Here is a 20960-nt window from a genome sequence, read left to right as displayed (position 1 = left end):
CTGAGCTGACAGCCAGGGAGCCTGCGTGGGACTGACCTAGGCTCTCTGTGTGTATGTCACAGTTGTGTAGCTTGTTCTTCTTGTGTGACCTCTGACAGTGGGAGCAGGGGCTGCTCTGACTCTGATGCCTGCTTTTGGGACCCTCTCCTCCTACTCAGTTGCCATGTCGAGCTTTCATAGGAGAGGGGATGCCGGTCTCACTGCAGCCGTGGCTGGTTGATATTCCTGGGAGGTCTGCCCTTTTCTGAAGAGAAGCAGAGGAGGAGTGAAGCGGGAATGAGGGGAGCTGGGAGGAGAGGTGGGAGGGGAAATAGCAGTCGGGATGTAAAAAAAAAAAAAAAACCTATGGGACATTAATCGGCTAGGAATGAAATACAAGCAAGCGTTTGATTTTTGCTAGTACAAATGACCTCATAGCACATGAAACATCAGGAATGTTAGAAACCTGAGGATGTATTCATCCGCTCCATCCACCCATCCATTGTTTCAGGGATTCTTTCATTTGGTAACAGTTCGCGGTGCAGGCAGGCACTTTCTTAGGCATTAGAGAGTCAGTGGGTAAAGCTGGTGAAACTTCTGTGGTCATTTATAAACTATGAAGTCCATGGGCAGTTACTCCTGCACGACATAAAAACTGTATTAGAGAGAGATAAAGTGTACTGAAGGGTTTCCAAATGCTTAGAATTAAATTTTTGTCAAACCAAATTCTGCTAATTTATACTGTTATAGAAAACATTTACTAATATATAGATAACAACTGAGTGATCTATTTGTTGTGTAGTCGAAAAATCACACGTATATCTTCAGCTCTAATGCAAAGCTGCCTGTCTTTTCCCCCACGGAGAACTGATTCCCAAGACACTCACTGATTTCAGAGTGTGGGGCTGCATACAGGACAGGGAAGTCACCCTTTCCAAATTGGTGCTGACTTGGCAGCAAGTGGGGGTGGGACATTTAGTTAGCTGTGAGTACTGGCAGCAGTGCGCAGAGAGGACCTGGGAAAACACTCGGGTACACAGGTCCCCCACCCCCTTGCTGCTGGGAAATGCTCCAACAGAGCCCCCGTTTTGATATTTTTTTGAGACAGACTCATGTATCTCAGGTTGGTCTCGAACTAGCTGTACTGCTGGAGAGGACCTTGAACTCTGGTCCTTCTGCCCACTCTGCTTGAATACTGGGATTCCAGGCGTACACCGCTCATGGTTTATGTGATGCTCGGGGTGAAAGCCAGAGAGTGTTGTGCGTGCTGAGCCTTCTCCTAGCTGAGCTACATGGCCAGCCCCGAGCCTCCTGCCCCCCTGTGTCCCTTCACACCACGCAGCTCTCCGCACAGGAGTGCCCTATAGCCCAAGCCACAGTGGGGGATCAAGAGGCTGGAGGGGGCCTCAGTGTGTTGGAGGGGTCCTGAGTGCTGGAAGTATTGTTTATCCTCTTCTCTCCTTAGGGAGCGCGGTGCACCCCGAATGTTCTGAAGAGGGCACAGACACTCCCAGGCAGACTTCTCGGGGTGATGGGCCCACACAGTTTGATCATGGAGAAAGCCGTAAGGTATAGCATCGATGTGTCATTCCACAGCCCTTCCGACTACCTAGCCACCACCTTGCTTTTTTAGTGACTGCCTGGCAGCTCCTTGGACTCCCAGGCTGTGGGCTCCTCTTTGGCAGAGGGCCATACTGATGCTGAGTAATACTGAAGAATCTCCCTGTCTCGGGATAGAAGGAAGGGGATATGGAGTCTTTATAATTGGACTTCTTGTGGTTCGCTCTCTCAGTTAGATGAGTGTTCATGAAACCAGAAGGAAACTACGAGACCGGCCCCGATATTGTTGGAGAATTAGTGAAAAATATGAATTTGAAATTCGGCCACAGACCAGAACAAAAGCAATCCCCCTTGCTCCTTTCCCCCTGCCTCCCCGGTCTGGCTGCTAGAAAGAGGACGATGGTATTAGGCCTTCGTATTCTCCAGGGTGACTGGAGTCTTGTGGGAGGAAGGAAGGTTACAGAGTCCTTTTTGGTACCTTGGTGCTCAATATTTGGTAAGATTTGGAGGTTTTTCCTGGAGCCAGCCCATGCACGCACCAGGCAATTGCTCTCAAATCCTCAGGTAGTCAGCTCTAAAACCTAACTCTTTGGTTTTTCAAGACACAGTTTCTATGTATTGTTTTGGAGGCTGTCCTGGAACTTTCTCGGTAGACCAGTCAGGGCCTTGAACTCACAAGAGATCCGCCTGCCTCTGCCTCCCGAGTACTGGGATTAAAGGCTTGCGCGCCAACGCCCGACTAAAACCTAACTCTTGTACAGGAGAAGCAACACAGCTCCTTCTGTTAGGTAGATTATTTGGAGATAGAAGATCCCGCAGAGGCATGAGCTGTTCCAGTAAGTCTTGGATCCTCCTTAAGCTGTATGTGGGCAAGTGTCAGCCCTTGCGTCCTGGCAGAAAGGGGCTCTTGTCTTCTTGGCTTCTGACAGAATGCTGGGCTAATTTAGGGCTCTGTTAGGGCTCTGAGCAGAGGCTATATATAGTAGTTGCCCTTGTCTGGTCACTGAGTTTTAAAATTTCCTTTTAAAGGAAGAGGCGGGAGTTCTGGAGTATTAGAATGTATGCTTGTGTGTCTCGGGATGTCTGCACACTCAAAGGCAGAGTGCCAACTTAAACAACACTGGGTGTAGTGGCATACACCTTTAATCCCAGCACTCGGGAGGCAGAGGCAGGTGGATCTCTGAATTTAAGGCCAACCTGGTCTACAGAGTGAGTTCCAGGCCAGCCAGGAATACACAGAGAAACCTTGTTTGGAAAACATCAAAAACAATTACATTGGCATATATGAATCATTCTCAATGAGTTTTATTATAATATTTCCCAATATATAATGTATTGTGATCATAGTCATTGTCCCATTATCCTCTATCATCCCCTACACACCGCCTCTTCCTCCGGCTGGCACAGTCTGTCCACCTGTTTTCCATGACGTTCCTGAGTCTTGGAGGGGTGGTAGGATGTCACATCGGAGGCCAGGCACACATCTGTCACTCACTCTCAGCACGCTGACCACTTGCGAATCTCTGTAGCCAGCACCTACCACCACAAAGTGCAGATTTTCCTGACCAAAGCTAACAGCAGCGGTAGTCTATGGGTATTTTAACAGGTATATCATGCCCACTTAGTGAAGCAACCACAGTAGCTTTGCCATTGGGGGCCTCTGACCCACCCTGGCCACAGGCTTTTGAGAAGGCTTACAGTGCAAGATGGGAATTTGCTCCTGTAGGGCAGGCCTCCCAGCCAGCCATAAAGCAGCTGGCCATAACAGACTTGGCACCATCTGTCCTGGTTCGTCAGTGGTGTAGCATGCGAGTCCCTCACACGGAAGGAAGCTTCTAGTTCCAGCTTGATATCCTGTTATCCTTTGGCCAGAACACACGGTGCCTGTCAGCAGTAGGATCTTGTCCTGTGGTTCTGGTGGGCAACCAGTCACAGTGCAGTCGCCTGTATTGCTCTGGAACTTCTGGGGCCTCCCAGTCCTATAACCCATATGGAGTAGCCCATACGGAGTAGCCCATCCCAGGCCCTGGAATTTTCATTTGATAACCGGTGGCTTCTGGGAGCAGCTTTTCCGTTTAAGCTGGAATGCAGCTCAGTTGGCAGAGTGCTTGCCTGGCGTGATGGAGCTCTGTATAAACTGGGTATGGTTGTTCACACCTGGAAGCCCTTAGGAAGTAGAGACAGGAAGACCAGGTCATTTTTAGCTTCATGGAGAGTTCAAGTACAGCCTGGAACACATACGACCCCATCTCAAGCAAGCCACACACACACTCCTGCCCTCCTTTCAGGGTATAGTTGTGCCTTGGCGCCTGTGGAAGTTGGCTTCAGGACCCTGCTTGGATGCTCAAGTCCCCTGTTTAAAATGGTGTCCCTGTTTTACTCATCCTCCCAAACACATGACGTCATCTCTCGGTGACCTGGGCACCCAGTGCAGTATAAATATCACATGAATCGTTTTTCAGGGTTGTACATAATAATGACATGACAAGTGTGCCATGCCCAGGACAGCCTGAGCAGTTTTGCAGAGTCTGACTTGTGTTTAATGACTGTTGATCATGCCTCAGACGTCAGGGCTGGCTGCTCTGCTCTGGCCTTACTCAAGTCTTCTGCTGGGCTGTCCGGTAAATGTGTCCCCATGACAAAATGTCATTTCCCTGTGGCTGACTGGTATGTACGAACATGGCTTATCCCTTCTGGTCTCAGCATGCAGGGTAGGGACAAGCCAAGCCAGGTCACCCCAGGCCCTTAGTGTCTAGCACTGTCCAGGATGACCTCATCACAGTGTTTGAGATGAATGCCTTTGGCTTACTTTCTGATTTCAGGAGTGCATCACTGGAGGACAGGAGACACAGAATGACCAAGAATGTGTCAAAAGAGAGGAGGATTCTGGGATGTCCCTGAGACCCCCCTGGGATGAGACGGAGGGCAGGGGAGCCAAGAGGACAGTGGCAGTCGCTGGGCTGGTTGGTGAGCTGTGGCGAAAGCGTGTGCGGCAAGCTCCTCACTCCTCAGAGGTTCATCTGGTCTCACGGAATCTGAGCCTGAGGGCTTTATGAGGTGCTGCTAGTCTCTGGTGCTGGAGATGGTGTCCTCAGGTCCTGCCTGTCTCTGTTCCCCTTATAGGCTCTGGAATAAGGTGTCTGAAGAAGTGCCCTGGTAAGCCGAATTCTCTCTGGGAGCCACTTTTACAAGTCAACTGTTGGCAAATCCAAGACTCTGGAAGCTCACTTGTTAAAAGTAACAAGGCTTCCACTCCTCAGGAGGATGCTATGCATGGGACCGTATGAAGGGGTCTCTTGGCAGAAATGGACTCAGAGATAGGCCATGGTACCCATCCATGATACACATTCAGCCTCGTTGTAACCTCAGAACTCAATGCCAGAGGTTTTCAGGGGGTCAAGTTCCTTCTCTGGGGACTTGTTAGTCACTTCAGAGCTTCTTGAGGGCAAGCACCAGGGGTGTATAATGTCCACTATGCCAGGGCCAGATGGTGCCCACTGTGGGCCTTGGGCTATTTCTGGCCCAATATAGTGCCCGTGCTACCTTCAATGCTACTGGATTCAGCTGTCTGGACATGGGGTGGGATTTCTCCCAGAGAAAGCTGGTCTGGTACTTTGTTTCCTGAACGGTCAAAGGACACAAGCTGTGGGACCTCAGTTACTTACTATTCATCAAAGCACCCGTCTCTCTGCCCATTTCTAGTACATGAATATATATATACACACACAGCTCTCCTTTTCTCTCTCTTCCTTCACCCCTTCTCTTCCTGTCTTCCCCTTCCTCTATCCATTTATATTTATCTAGTTAATTTATATCTATTTCCCAATTCACCTCTGTATCCTCTCTCAATTTGTCCTCTTACTTCCATCCAACTCTCCAACCATCCACCCACCCACCCATCCGTCTACCCGTGCATCTTCTACCCATTCATCCATGCATCCATGCATCCACCCACCCACCCACCCATCCAGCCAGTGTGCTTTCTGTTGGACAAGCTCTGTGTTGTGCTTGGGAGACTGAACCCATCTCAGCCCCAGGGAGCTTCTTTGGAGGGCTGCTCCTGAGTGTCCACTGCAGTCCTCATCCCTCTCATACCCACTGCAAAGAGGGAGGGGCCAAGTGTAAGGAGGCAGCCGCACGTGCAGCTCCCTACGGGAACACCTCGAGTCCCCGTTTGCATGTGGGATCTGTGAAGGAGTCCCAGATCGCAGGAACGGACTGAGCATCTGAGAGGTGCTTGGTGTGGGACCCCCCACATGCCCTTTAACATGTGGTTCATGTGCTGTGAAGATTTGGTGTTTTCTGTTTAGATGAAATTTAACCTATAAGTATCTCTGGGATTTAATAAAGTTATTATTCAATAAAAACCATGTATGCATTAATAGCTTCATTTTAAGACTTTCAAGGTGACCACAGTGTTAACAAGAGAGCAGCACCCGCCATGATGGTGGCACAGCACTGGGTGGTGAGGCGCCTTGTGTACGGGGTACCTAAGGAGCTCTTGCTTGTGTCAGTGTGTGGTGAGCTGGTTTATGGAAGATCATCAAACCTGCTTAGTACTTGCTTTCTCTATGTACTTACCTCCCCCACCCTTTGAGAGAGGGTCTTGCTGCGTAACCCAGGCTACACAAACACGCCATCTTTCCTTCCTAGTCTCCATAGTGCTGGGACTATGCCTGGAGTGTTCCTATTATTTTTCAAACAGTTGTTGCTAATATAATTTACAGACTGTAAAAGTGCTTGCTGGACACCCACAGCTAAACACTGAGCTGAACTCTGGAATCCAGTTGCAGAGAGGGAGGAGTGATGAGCAAAGGGGTCAAGACCAGGCTGGAGAAACCCACAGAAACAGCTGACCTGAGCAAGGGGGAGGGAGCTCATGGACCCCAGACTGGGAAACCAGCATAGGACAGTTCCAGTCCCCTGAACATGGATGTTAGTTTGGAGGTCTGGTTAATCTATGGGGCCTCTGGTAGTGAATCAGTATTTATCCCTAGTACACAAATGGACTTTGGGAGCACACTCCACATAGAGTGATGCTCTCTCAGCCTAGATACATGGGGGAGGGTCTAGGCCTTGCTCCAAATGATATGACAGACTTTGAAGATCCCCCATGGAATGTCACCCTCCCTGGGGAGCAGGAAGGGTATGGGATGGGGGCCGGTGGGGGGCAGGGGAGGAGGGGAGGGAGAGGGAACTGGGATTGGCATGTAAAACAAGCTTGTTTCTAATTTAAATAAAAAAGTACTTGCTGTTCAGGGTTCGGCAGCCACTGCCCCAGTAAGTTTCCCAAAGATGCCTGGTGTCCACTGGCAGCCTCTCCCTTTGCACCGTGTAACTATCCCTATGTATCCTCAGGATGGCTTCACCATCCACCCGTCTTCTCTGGCTTCAGGCTTGCTTGCTCTGAACATGTCATGTAACTGGAGTCATATCTTAGCAGTCACCGGCAACTGACTTTCCTCACTTAGCATAACGATATTCAGAGGTCTATCTACGTTACACCATGTATCAGCCAGCACTCCTCTCCTTTTCATGACTGAATAGTATTCCACCACACGGATCTATGGTGTTACATTTGTTTATCCACCTGCCAGCTGATAGGCTTTGGGGTTGAGTTCAAGATTTGGCTGGAGCAATAATATTAAGATTATTGATTCAAATTCGCAGTTTCCTGATTGCCGAGGAAATTGGGAACTTTCAGACCATTTATTGGTCATTTGTGTTTCTTGTATTTCTTTTTTGTTCAGTTCATTGACCAGTTTGTCTAGTAACTTTTACTGGTATTTAATTTTTGCAGTTTTAGTATATCACATATATGACTCCCTGTAATGGTTGATTTTAATGCCAACTTGCTGTACATTAGAATCAAAGGGAACCTCACCTGAAGAAGTGTCTGCCCTGATTGGAGTGGCAAGACCTGCCCCAATTGTGGGTGACACTTTTTGGCATTGGTGTGGATCAGAAGGGCGTGGTAGAAGGGAGCTTATTCACTCACTTGACCTCCCCCTTGTGGCTGAATGGATTTGCTCATTGCTGCTGCTGCTGCTAATTCCATCATGGACAGCAGAACCAGCATTTCCAGGCTTTCGTTGAGGACTAAGGACTAACAACTCCCTAGGAACCTTCTGGGCTTCCAGCCCCAGATTGGGCATTGGGCCTGCTGAGGTACCACCCTTGTGCACTGAGAAACTACCAGCATCAATGAGAGACAGCCATTGTGGGACTCCTAGTGCTGAGGCACCAGCCTCAGGGACTGAGTAACTCCTGGGTTCTCAGCTCTTAGCTGTCATCCTGCTGTTGTTTCTACCTAAAGCTGACCTAAATTATTCTGCCATTTATCTGTTGTCTGTCTCTCTTGCTATCATCCATCTATCTATCATCTATCTGTCTGTCTGTCTGTATGGTAATTCAAATGATAATTCCCACCCTGCCCCCAGACTCATATATTTGGATGTTAGGTCCCAGTTAGGGAAACTTTTTGGGAAGGATTAGGAAGTGTGTTCTTGCTGGGGTAGGTGTGGCTTTGTTGAAGAAAGTGTGTCACTGGGGACGGGTGGAGTGGCATTTGAAGTTTCAAAAGCCCATGTCAAGCCCAGTCTCTCTCTACCTGCTGCCTGTGGATCAGATACAAAGCTCTCAGCTGCTTCTCCAGTATCAGGCCTGCCCACCTGCCACCCCGTTCCCCACCATGATGATTGAAGCTATAAGCAAGCTCCCAATTAAAGGCTTTGCCAAACAAGTTGCCTTGGCCATGGTGTCTCCTCACAGCAATAAGACAGCAGCTGGTACCGGGAGTGGACGTTGCTGTGAGAAGCGCGACTGTGCTGTGTGTTGGAGGGAGATGGACAACTTTGGACTTGGAACCAGGCAAGTGGCTGAATGCTTTAAGCATGGCTTAATGGACCTAGTAGGAGCGTGGAGGACATTAGTGCTGAGTATTATGTGGGCTATGGAGGCCCATCTCAGCAAGTTCCTGAGGGGGAGAAATATTAGCACATGGCACAGAGAGTGTTCTTGTGATATTCTTTATCACCAGCTGCCTGGGTCCCACCCCTGTCTCAGCCCCCAAATAACACACGGGACACTATATTAATTATGAAGCTGTTGGACGTTTGCTATGGTTTCTTAATGGCTAGCTCTGACTTAATTATTAACCCATAATTACTAATATATATTTTTATAAGGTCTTTTCTTACTGAGGACGCCGGGCTCATGCGTCCTCTCCTGCCGGGATCACGTGGCAACTCTCCACTCTTGACTACATTTCCCAGACTCCTCCTCCTCTCCTAGTCCCATGTATCTTGTTTCCCTATTGGCCAAAGGTGTTTTATTCATTAACCAATAAGAGAGGCATACACACAGAAGGACTTCCCCCATCATTTCAGCAAAGAATGTGGCTGCTTCTTACCCTTCTTTTAAAAACCTTCCTGAATGTAGTTGAAGAGTTTCGTATTAATTCCTTGGCAGAGGAGATTTCAAGATGGTCTAGTATTGACTGTGTCACATGGACACCAGTGACCACTCTTACACAGTCAACAATGAAAAAGAGGGAGCAGGCAAAGAGAAACACAAAGCGTACAGTTTGAGGAGTTTAAAGAAAGGCTTGTTTCAAAATGGAACAGAGGGAGTGGCAACCTCAGAGCAGGACCCATCCAGTTAACCTGCAACCTGTGCAAGAAAAGGCTTGAGGGATTTTCTAGACTTAAACCACCACAGAAAGCTTATGCAGGTGAAAATCAAAGGGTTGGGGGAAGTTTGCAGCCCCAGTGAGCTGAGCATGGCAGCCTTGACCACAAAGCTTAATCAAGGAGCATACAGGAAGGAGGGACGCGGAACCTTCCTCTGTGACTGGAGGAAGCTGCAGAGGCCAGCTGTGAGGCAGGGGTGACCCAAAGAGATGGTTGCATGAAGCTGGGAAGGCAATGTCTGGATTACACTGGAGACTCCCAAGGTGTTGGAGATGCCAGAGCCGTGGGATACCTGTCAAGGAAGGCTGCTAGCAGGGAATGGAACCGGGCCACGAGAGAAGCGTGATGTAGTCAATGAAACTGGAAGGAGTTGGAGATCTGAAGAACATTTTGACATCATACACGAGGAGGCAGAATTTGGAGTTTGCCCAGCTGGGTTCCAGTCTTCCTCTGGTCCAGTATTTCCTCACTCTGCCCCCCTTTCCTCCCTTTTGAAATGGTAATGTATATCCTGTGCCACTGTATGTTTGAAGTATGTAATTTGCTTTTTGATTTTACAGGGGATTACAGTGAAGAGATTGCCTTGAGTCTCAGAGATTTTGAACTTTAAAACATGTTGAGACTGATAGAGACTTTTGAACTTGGACTAAATGCATTTTGCATTGTGATATGACTATAAAGCCTATGGGGGGCAGGGGCAGAATGTGAGGGTTGGAATGAGAATGACCCCATAGGTTCATTTGTTCGAATGCTTGGTCCCCAGTTAGTGGAATTGTTTGGGAAGGATTATAAGGTGTGGCTTTGTTGGAGAAAGCATGCCACTGGGGTGAGCTTTGAGGTTTCAAAAGCCCATGTGAGGCCCAGTGTCTCTCTCTACTTCTCCGTCACCATGCCTGCCGGCCTCTCCGCTCCCAGCCATGATGATAATGGACTAACCCTTGAAGCTGTAAGCCAGACCCCACTTAAATGGTTTCTTGTATATGTTGCCTCGGTGATGGCGTCTCTTCACAGTCCTAGAACACTGAGATGATGGACGTGTATGTGTACACACAAACCACATCCCATTCATTGGCTATTCTCTTCTTGAGAGCTCCGACTCACACAGCCTATTTACAGGAGACAAGCTGAATGTCTGAATTTGCAGTTTTCTTTGTAGAGTGTTGCTGGTGTGCAGCTGGAAAGTACTCCCCACCCTCAAGCCTGGGGCAGGCAGTGGAACCCAGAGCCTCACAAATGTCTAGCCAAGTGCTCTACTACCCAGTCCTGAAGATGGTGTTTTAAATTAGGTCCTTGAGTTGTTATTTGAGAAGTTGTGTGTATTAGTCGGGGTTCTCTAGAGAAGAAAACTTACAGGCTGTATCTCTGCATAGGAAGAGCATTGATTAGAATGACTCACAGGCACTAAGCCAACAATGGTTGCCTATGAACACAAGGTCCTAAAGTCCAGTACTTGTTCAGTCCATGAGTCTGGATGTCTCAGCTGGACTCCGTGTATGATGGAACCCTGAAGAGGTGGGCTCTAATGCTAGTGCAGGAACGGGCTTGCCAGTGAGAGTGAGGGCAAGCAGGCAAAGAGAGAGCTTCCTTCTTCCATGTCCTTATATAGGCTGCCAGGAGAAGGTGTGGTCCTACCGCAAAAGGTTTGGATTAGAGATGTGTCTCCCCACTTCAAAGACCAGGGTTAGATGTGGGTCTTCCCACTGCAAAGGCAGCAAAAATCCCTGGCGGGTACGCCTCTCCAGCTGTGGGTTTCAGTTAATCCCAGATGTGGTCCACTTGACAGCAAGTGTAGCCATCACGCTGTGAGGTCCATGTTTTCACTGTGGGCTCTTCCTCTTTGGCGCCTCATTGCAGAGCATGGAAGCTTACTGTGGGAGAGGGAGAGACAGCAGTGACTGCTGTCGTGAGCTTGAACCACCAGCGGTCACAAGAACGAGTCCCAGACTGTCCCAGACTGTCCAGGATGGACCTTCGGGTAGAGAAAAGTCCTGGCTCAGCTTCACACAAGATACCAGGGCAGCATGATTTCCTTCCGCGCCAGAATAGTCCTGTAAGAGACTACCGCAATCCAGCTGCTTCTGGGAAGGTTCAAGGGCTGCTTAGTGGAACTGGCTAATCCTTGTAACATCATTTCCATCAGGCAAGTCCCTTCTCAGTCCTTTGACAGGAGGAAGGCAGAACCGGGAAGTCAGTAATCGGGTGGACAGCGTTAGTAATACTGGACTTAGCAAATTAAGACCAGGATGGGCTGCCTCCTGCCCCCACACGTATGCAGTATCGAGGCCATGACTGCACGCTGCCAGGCCCCAGAAGTGACACTCAGGGGTGTTCTGGGATGTGGAGATACGGAGTTGATAAGCAGTGCTATGATGTTTCATTTAAAAAAATGAAAATAGCCGGGCGTTGGTGGTCCACACCTTTAATCCCAGCACTTGGGAGGCTGAGGCAGGTGGATCTCTGTGAATTTGAGGCCAGCCGGGTCTACAGAGCGAGTCCTAGGACAGCCTCCAAAACAATACAGAGAAACCCTGTCTCAAAAAACAAACAACAAAAAAAGAAAATAAAAATACTTAGGGTTTCTCTCTTAGTCTGGTTTTGATCTTGCAATGTAGCCTAGGTGGTCTGGTACCAGCCAGCCTCCGGCCGCAGTTGCCCAAAGCTGGGAGGGGATACTGCAGATCAGACCCAGGGCCTTCTACATGCTAGACCACTGCCTAGTTACTGAGCTACACCCCCAGCCCCAGGAAATAATAAAGCTTCATTTAATCAGACCGAAGGCTTGAAAAGTTTGAGAAAGTTGTTTCCCATTTCTCAAAAGCTTCACGTGTCTGTGTTTCTCCACCTCATCTTGTGTAGTACAGGGTTCCTGCAGTCCTGGTGACAAGTCTGAAGTGAGCAGGGGAGAGAGCGTGTCATACCACGATCTCTCTTGTGAGCAGGTTGGCAAGATTTACCAGCCTTTGAGCCCAAAGACCTGGCCCATTGCCTTTTGATGGATAATATTGGGCCAGACGCTGTGCAGTTCCAAGCCTTGTGGGCCCTGGTGGACATGTATGGACCAACAGCCCCAGAAGAGCCCTCTGAGAGCTCAAGAGCTGATGCCAGGGACAGACGCCTTTAGTTGGTAAACATGCCACCTCATTCCTTACTGGATAGTTGACTCTTTATTTACAGATTCCCCATCTGTGGATTCCAGCGGCTCACCGAACACATGCTTTAGTAAGTTGCCAGTGTCACCGAACACGAAAGTCCTCTTTCCCTTGTCATTATCTCCCCACCCCCACCCCATGGTACAGTTTAACAACTATACGCACGTCAGTACTGTGTGTCATATAGAGATGGCCTGGCCTTTAGAGAGAGTCTGTGCGAGTTCTACGCACACACATCATTTTCTACAAAACACTGGCGAGTCTCGGTTCCTGGCATGTGGTGCTGTTTGTCTCTTCTGCTTGTGACCTCTCTTCCCGAGATGCCGTAGCTTTGCTTTGGGTCTCCTGAAACTCCCTGGTAGTCCTCTCCTGAGCTCCGGTACCCTGTCACTTCTGGGTTGCCGTCTTTTCACAGGACTTTAGGTAAGCTGGTGTTAGCTGAGCACCTTTTGTGCTAGGCTGGGGTCCAGCACACAGGAGCTCTAAACACGTTGTCCAGTCCTGGAACAATTGCAAGGCTCAAGTGACATCTTACAAGGTGACCTTGGGACACCAGCACCATGCCCGAGATTGCCCGCTTTCAGAGAGATGTCCTTAGACATCTCTGCCCTCCCTAGTGAAGGTTTGGGAGGTTCCTGGAGAAGTCAGACGCAGATAGCAGCATTTGAATTTCATTTTCCTCTAATGAAATTTGTCAAGCCGGGCGTTGGTGGCGCATACCTTTAATCCCAGCACTCGGGAGGCAGAGGCAGGCGAATCTCTGTGAGTTCTAGACCAGCCTGGTCTACCGAACGAGTTCCAGGACAGCCTCCAAAGCCACAGAGAAACCCTGTCTCGAAAAATGAACCAACCAACCAGACAAACAAAAACAAAACAAAACAAAACAAATACCCCCCCCAAAACCCCAGAAAAACAACAACAAAAAACCCACTAGCTGTCAGCGGGGCTTGGTCACTCATTCAAAAACCAAGCAGCGCACGCATGCGCTCCTAGGGTCCCGAAGCAATACCTGCAGTCGCCACACGATGGCAGCCTCGCACAAACCAAGGCTTCTCGGGCACGCTCTGGGGCTCTCACCTGCGTCTTGCAAAGTCCCAGGAGACTCTCTCCACTCCCCCCCCCCCCCGGCTCGCGTGCTTAATAACACTGTGTACTCCCTCAGGGAAAGAGAGACAGCTCCTGAGTGTCTGTGTGTGGTGCAACAAAGCGCATTTGGTTTTAAAAGCGGCTAGAATTTGAGTGCTGTGACAGACATAGCGACCAGAGAAAATATAGTGGAGACTTCTCAACAGAGCCTTCGGTGTGGCCACTTCTTGCCCTCCTTCCTCCTCCATCTCCTTTTTCCTCCACTTTCTTTCTCCTTTCCCCCTCGCCCCTCCTTCTTTCTCTGATAAAGACGTTGAGCGTGTATCCGGAGTACAGATTTCACAGTTCTGTGATTTTTGTCACTAACCTCATAAACTTGACAATAAGTAAATTCCTTCGCAAATCCCCCAAAACTTCGGAGGCTCCCGCTGTGGGGCGGCCGGGGGGCTGCTTACTTCTCCATCCCTGATTTGGATGCACACAGCTGGGGGACAGGGCCCTTCCTGTTCCTCAGGCAGCTCCCTCCTGCTGGCTTCTCTCCTCTGCACATCGTGCACAGCCCTGGCAGCTTCCAGTGGGGAAGGAACTGGCAGTCAGAGGGGTTCAGCATCCCACTGTGATTTGGTTTAGGGTTCTTTTCTCTCTGGGCCACCAGTTTGGACACTTTTTAAATTTTTTTTTATGTTGTCCCGCGTCCCAGCCCTGGTAGCCAAGTGTTTGAGGACAGCGCCATCTCTTTGTAAAAGGGCAACAGTGCTTTTCTCATAGGATTGACGGGGAAAGCTGAAGGTGTATGGGCATCGGTAAGCTGACTTAAGAAAAAGTAGATAGGAAGACTGCAATCCAAGAGCAGCACTCTGCAAAGGGGGCTTGGAAATGAACCCGTGTGGGAAGCGACAAAAACGCCTTAAGCTGCTAGGAAGCCTCAGTCTCAGAGGCCAGCAGGGGCCTCGGTGAACCCGTGTCTGGGAGGACATTTTAGCTTCCCACTTCCTTCCTCCCTCAAACCTATGACCCCTTTCTCTGGATTGGGCTTCCTCTCTGGATCTGCAGTTTCTAGGGCAGGTGACCTTAGGTCAGGAATTTATCTCCCTCTGAGCCTTGATCTCCTTGCCTGCAAAACCTGAACTATGCCACAAGAGACCGTGGGATGTCAGGTGACTTCCGTGAGCTGCAGGAAGTTGAGGTTTGCCAGCCAAAAAGAGAGGGCAGCTGTCGGCCCTGGGCAGCACAGAGGGCAGTGTGAGCATTATCAGCTTGCAGCATCTGTGTTTCCTTCCAGACGTTGTCCTGGATGGTTGCCTGCTATGTCCCCTGCATCTGACCCCATGTGGTTTAGCGGGGGCGGAAAGGCTTGGGTCTGAACACGTTCACGTAGCATTCCTCAGGAGTGGCTCAGGGTGTTCCGTTGGCTTGAGACAGGTGGGAAACGAGTGTGGAAGACTGTTGTCATCTGAGGGAGGGCCAGAAAAATGGAAATGGGAACCAGTGGATTCCAGATTCTAGGTTTGGGACCCTGGATCTAGCGTTCCGTGAAGCCAGAATGGTCCGCTAAGTTCGTCTGTGAAAGTTAAAATTCTCTTTCCTGTGGCCAGTGTTAGATTTAGCTTTGTGTTACTCAGGACCGAGTGTTCAGACTGATGTATTAGTTTTCTCCAGTTCACCGCCATTGGCAGTGTGATGTCTAATCTTGGCTATCCGCTTGACTACATCTGGAAGTAGCTAAAACCCAGGTGGCTCGGTGAACCTGTGACGGTTTTTAGTTACCTATTTTTACTCTTATTTTAAAAATTGGATTATTTGAGGCGGAAAGACCCACCCTAAATCCGGATCATTTGAGGCTTAAGAAGAGACCCTAAATCCAGGCCACACCTTTTCATGGCAGCAAAAGTAAAAAGACATTAAAAAAAAGAAGACATGGAAGAATTAAGCCTTTGCCTTTTGCCTGCTTGCCGTCACTGTTGCTGGCAAGTTCATCTGTCCTGCCGCGGAGACGTTTCTTTGCTGGTGCTAGAACCTTCTTCAGGATTCTACCGTCGGCCTAGGAGCCGCTGAGACATGCAGCCTCATGGACTGAACACTTTTTGGCCTTCCCATCAGGAGACAGCCTGTGAGTGAATTCAATACCCCCTTTAATATATATATGTATGTTATATACTATATGTTATATGTTCATCCCATGAGTTCTGCTCCCCTAGAGAACCCTGACTAATCCTCTGGGACCCACAGAGGATTAAATCTGTCCCGGCCTTAAGGGTACTCTAACTGTGCCGGCTGTAGAACTGTCACAACCCCTGTGGGCCCTGGAGACTTCTGTCTTTGGTAGCCCTTCCCTACCTAAAATCATGAAAAATTACACTTTGCTACGCTGCTGGCAAAACGTTAAATATTGTCCAGGACAGGTTGAGTTTTTTTCCTTCACATTTTAAAACCAATCAGAAGACTTGCCTGGGCCTTAGGCGGCGTGCTCAATAGCGCTAACACCAACTCTAGCATTAATTTCCCCATTTTGGCCGTGTGTTCCAGAGGGCGGTGTCTCAGAGTATCGACCACTCCCGATTGGATGAGTGCCCTGGAGTTACCCTTTGAACTCAGATGGTGAGCGTGCAGGCTTCACCGGCCACCTGGCGGCTGTGTTTGGATTCTGTGGCCTTTGCCAGACTGGGCCTGTCTTTATCTCCTGGTGGTTGCCCCAGCTGAGTTAAGTTACAGAAGACAGACCCCATGCTAAGCGCTGTTTCAACCCCATCTCTCCTGTCCCTGGCCTTTCCCAAACAGTTGCAGGCCGAGGACCCCAGAACTCTGCCAGTACAGCTGGAGAACAGCACAGACCAGGGAGAAGCAACATAGCCTGGGTAGGAATGCAGATTCCTAGGCCCTACCCAAGACAGCATCGGAGACAAGGGTGCAGTCCTGAGCGAGCTCCTGTGTGCTCTCTACCTAAGGACGCCAGCATTTGGAGAAAACTTCTCAAGGAAGACCCGGACTGACCAACTCCTACCCACGACCCTGAGAATCGAGGGGACCCGGTTACAGTGGCCCCTTTAGGACCCTCAGTAACACAAAGTGTATTGCAAAGACTGGGGGCTTAAGACTTCTGCAAAGGCTAAGCTACTGTGCGGTCCAGAGACTTCACGCTTTCCCTTAGCATGGAGTTGCATGGAGGCCTAATGGTCACTAGATGGCGCTGCTGCACTTTCCTTCAGACGCTGCACATCGCTTCTGCTTAAGGTTTCCCTGGATCCCACGGGAGTCCCAGTATAAAAAAACAGCGTGCCACTGTGAGTTAAGGCCTGTGTCACCCTGGAAGCCGGGGATGATGGCAGACACCAGGCTGTGACTGAGGGAAACGCGGGACGGTAGCAGGGAAGTCCTGTAGACGTCACAGTCTCCCTTCTGCACTGCAGACACCCTAACCCCACTCACTACTCACTCCACTCCACCCTGGGCCTCTAGGGGTGGCAGAGGGCTGTCCACAGTCTCTAGTTTCAGTTGGGTGGAGGGGCCCATAAAATTGGGGACAGGTTATCTTCTTTTAAAGGGAGCTTTCGGATCTGGTCGAGCACCTACTCTTTGCGTGTGAATCCAGCCGTGTCGGAGCTGATACCGACAAGAGACCCCAGAGAAAGACCCGTTTGGGTTTGAGAAGCCTAGGTCTGGGCACGCGAGCATGTGAGGGAAGCAGGGTGACAGGGTCAGGCTGGAGCATGGTGGCTTAGGCCAGGTTAGTGTCAGAGCACAATGTGGCCACAGCCACGCAGCATAGACACTGCGGGAGACTGGTGGTGACGCTCAGTGACAAACCGCCTCCCCAGACAGTGGACTTTGAAGCCATAATAGTAATAGGCATAAACTGTCTCATTTACTCCAGCCTCAGAGTGGCTAGGAGGGAGGGAACAGAGTCCCAGGTCACAGATGGGAAATAGAGGCACGGGGCGCTGGGGGGGGGCTGGGAGGATTGGGATCAGATTCCCGGGTCTCTCCCTTGAGTCCGCTGCCTCAAGGGTCTTAGAGCAGGGGTCTCAGGGAGCCCTTGTGTCCTGACAGAGGGGGCTTTTCTAGCTGGAGGGCTTCTTGGGAGTCATCTCTGTTCACTGCCATCAGGGTCACAAAGGGACATAAGGCTCCATGACATGCTGTCCATCTGGAAGCTCTATTCAGTGCCCCATGGGCTCTGCAGGCCCTGGGGATGCCTGGGGGAAACCTCACCGGTTTACAGAAGCAAAGCACTGAGATTAAAAGAAGGGGTTCAACCCCTCCCCCATGAATCCCCCACCTCCCCGAGAGACCTGGCTGGCAGGTAAGTCTTGAGAATAAGGGTGCTCCTCTGGGAGCACCCCACCTTATTGCAGGATGGCACAGCCAGGCGAGGGCAGGGGGAGGCCAGGGCGGGGGGGGGACCCGGGCAGGGGGAGGCCCGGGCAGGGGGGAGGCCAAGGCAGGGGGGTACTGGGCGGGGGGGGGGGGAGGCCAGGGCAGGGGGGGACCCGGGCAGGGGGAGGCTCGGGCGGGGGGCACCCGGGCAGGGGGCGACCCGGGCAGGGGAGGACCCGGGCAGGGGGAGGCCCGGGCAGTGGACAGCCGGAGGACAGATGACCTGGAGGGCCATGAGTTGCAGCTCTCAGCCACACGGTCTCTTCCCAGTGAGTGCCACCAGCGTTCACGCTTGGCATCTACTTTGTCTTTCCCATACCCTTGTCCCACCCTGACTCCGGCAGCCATGGGGACTGTGGGGACGGGGTCTACACAGCAACCAGGTGGCTCTCGTTCTAAGAAAGCTCTGGGAAATGCTTTTCTATTTCACCGTGGTGGAAAGCCTTAATGAGCCTGCTGGCTGCTGGCAGGAAGGCTGGCTTCAGGCACCAGTGGGGCTGACAGTTCCCACACTTCTCAGGCCCGTTTTTCCTGTCCAGGCCGCCAGGGCCACACTATAAAGTCCTCCCGCGGGGTAGCGGGGCTGGGAACAACGTACCTTTTACCTCCTTCAGGGCTCTGTTGCATAGCTGTAAACACTACACAGTGATCTCTGCCAGGGCGGGGCTTCCTGGGAACGGTTTTGAGGCTCCCCGGCTTCAGGTCCATGTCTCTGCTAAACATCGTTGTCCTCAGAGACGCCACTGCTGGCCAATAACCGGGTGTCATCAGGGAGAGTCTGTGCATGTGCATGTGCAAAGCCCCTGGGTGTGTTTTCTGTGTGGTTCTTGCTGGTCCCAGAAAAAGCGGGGGGGGTTTGTTTGTTTTTGATGCATTCCGGTGTCCGTCAGGAAGAGAACCCAGCAGTGGGCGGAGAATCTACAATTAAGGCCGGGGTTCAGATATGGCTCTGTTGGGTTAGCTTGGGGGCTTTTAACTGCATCAAGACTCTTCTGCGATCCGTGAGAGAAGAGATCTCAGCATTGACAGGGACTGACAGAGTACTGGATATGCCTCTGTGACCTAAGCCCACATGAGCACCTTATGAACTAAGGCCAGTAGCCCTGGCCCCCTTGGGCAGACTTGGCGTTGCTTTAAGAGCGCCTCAGGTTTGTTTCAAGCAGGTATGGTAGGCAGACATGGACACATGACTGCGAGTCTTCTGTCAACAGCTGTTCCTGGCCACGTGGGGAGGACGCGGAGGGAGGAAAAGCAGTGAGAATGTGGCTGGGTCTTTGCCTTGGTGTCTGCAGGAAGGGAAGTCAAGGCGGACAAGCGAACTCAGGGGGCCTGCTTGAGTGACAGCCAGGGGTTCAGAGGTGCTGGGCTGTCCCCGAATCTGACACCTAGTCCTAGGGTGATTAGGACAAGTGACCAGTGGCCCAGCATATGGATGTGGGGGTACACACTGGTTAGTTTGTGTTGGGGGCAAGCTGTTGACTCTCTGGGGATTGCCTGACCCTGTGAGGGAAAAGTCTCGATGTCAAAGCACCGATACTGGCAAGAAACGGCCATAGTGTAGACATTTCCCATCCCTGAATAGGAGGAGAGCATAACTACAGACCCCCACGGCAAGGCAGGGCCAGTGTTGGTGTTCTTCTAGAATGTATGTCACACTGACCCAAAGCTAACTTCCTAAGTGGCCACAGAGCAGCTGGACTTTTCCTCAGAGCCCAGAATCTTCCAATGTGACTTGTGGCTTGACTAGCAAGACAGAGAAGGCCTGTCACCAGCCTTTCCTGTTTGTGTCCGTTGGTCTGTAGTTGCCAAGGGTAACTGGGAGATGCTGGCCCAGGGTAGTCTATGATGCTGGGTCAGTAAGCTGACTTGACAAGTTCGGAGTCTGTTCTCTCTGAAGGCAACAGAGAAGAGGGAGGGGACCAGTGTGTACAGTGTTGTAGGAAATATGGGTGATTAACTCAGAGGCTTAGTTGGGAGCTGGGATGAGACCACCCCAGGTCACCTGCCAGCAGAGACAGTTGAGTCAAAGACTGCAATTTGTGTGTGTGCGCATGCGTGTGTGCATGTGTGCACGTGTGTGTGTGCATGTGTGTGCGTGTGCATGTGTGTGTGTGTGTGTGTGTGTTGCTTGGATTGCTTGAGTTCTAGCAATAAGGGTGAAGGTTAACATGGAAGATATTCATTGGGGAAGGGCAGGAAAGTGAACAGTCTTTCCCTTGGTGGCTACTGACTAGAAGTTGTAGCGCGTACACAGAGGCAGCTGGTTTGATATTAACAACTGTACTTGGACCAGAAAAATGTTGGACAGCTGGTAAAAGTCTGACAGAGACTATACCCATGGTTCAAACAAACCCAGCCATCGCCACCTTTGTTTCTCTAGGGCATATGTTCTAGTCCACCTGTTTCGTGTCTCCTCCCTTCCCTCTCCTCTTGTGAGGCAGTCAGTGTGTTGGAGTGCCTGGAGATGAAGCAACAATCTTGTGAAGTTCAAGAGTCTGCCTGTGTGGAGTTTATGATCACTTTCGCGGGCCTCAGTAGGCTTATCATCATGGACGCTTCTTAGTGCTAAGTGGCTGCCTTGTGCATCCCAGCATGCCTCATGCTTCATAGCATGTGTGGTCTCTACCTTCTGGACAGTCTGGCACCCACTCTTTCATTCTCTTTTTTTTTTTTTTGTTTTACGAGACAGGGTTTCTCTGTTTTGGAGGCTGTCGGTCCAGCCTGGTCTCGAACTCACAGAGATCCACCTGCCTCTGCCTCCCGAGTGCTGGGATTAAAGGCATGCGCCACCAACGCCCGGCTCATTCTCATTTTTCCTTGTGTGTGTGTGTGTGTGTGTGTGTGTGTGTGTGCAGTATGTATGTGTGCTCTGAATGTACTCGTATGCATCTTGGCACAAGCACGTATGTGTGTGTCCTGCTGCATGCACTTGTGTGTCCTGCTACATGCACTTGTGCATGTGTGTGTCCTGCTGCATGCACTTGTGCACATGCTTGGAGGCCAGAGGAGAACACCTGGAGTCATGATCCATCACTCCTTTGATGCCAGGTCTCTCGCTGAATCTGGAATTAGGCTGGCGTTTAGCAAGCCTCAGTAATCCTCCTACTTCTACGCCCAACAG

The 20960-nt window shown here is 50.6% G+C and overlaps 1 protein-coding gene across 4 annotated transcripts in view; it reads left to right on the top strand.

Annotated features, from left to right (window-relative positions):
• Positions 1-5906, top strand: part of LOC101825091 (protein FAM169B) — a 79174-nt gene extending 73268 nt beyond the window's left edge. For 2 of the 4 annotated variants that reach the window (XM_021235176.2, XM_013123461.3), the window contains exons 8-10: positions 1445-1548; positions 4362-4506; positions 4663-5906. In XM_021235176.2, coding sequence (XP_021090835.1) covers positions 1445-1548; positions 4362-4506; positions 4663-4826 — 413 coding nt within the window. In that variant the 3' untranslated portion in view covers positions 4827-5906. Of the gene's footprint in view, positions 1-1444; positions 1549-4361; positions 4554-4662 lie in introns of all 4 variants that reach the window. The other 2 variants (XM_040730396.1, XM_040730406.1) reach the window with 2 other exon arrangements.
• Positions 5907-20960: the final 15054 nt, after the last annotated feature.

Source organism: Mesocricetus auratus, unplaced genomic scaffold, assembly GCF_017639785.1.
Source record: "Mesocricetus auratus isolate SY011 unplaced genomic scaffold, BCM_Maur_2.0 Super-Scaffold_4256, whole genome shotgun sequence".
In the NCBI taxonomy this organism is placed as follows: Eukaryota; Metazoa; Chordata; class Mammalia; order Rodentia; family Cricetidae; genus Mesocricetus; species Mesocricetus auratus.
Note: the sequence above shows the minus strand (reverse complement) of the source record. Positions and strands in the feature narration are given on the sequence as shown.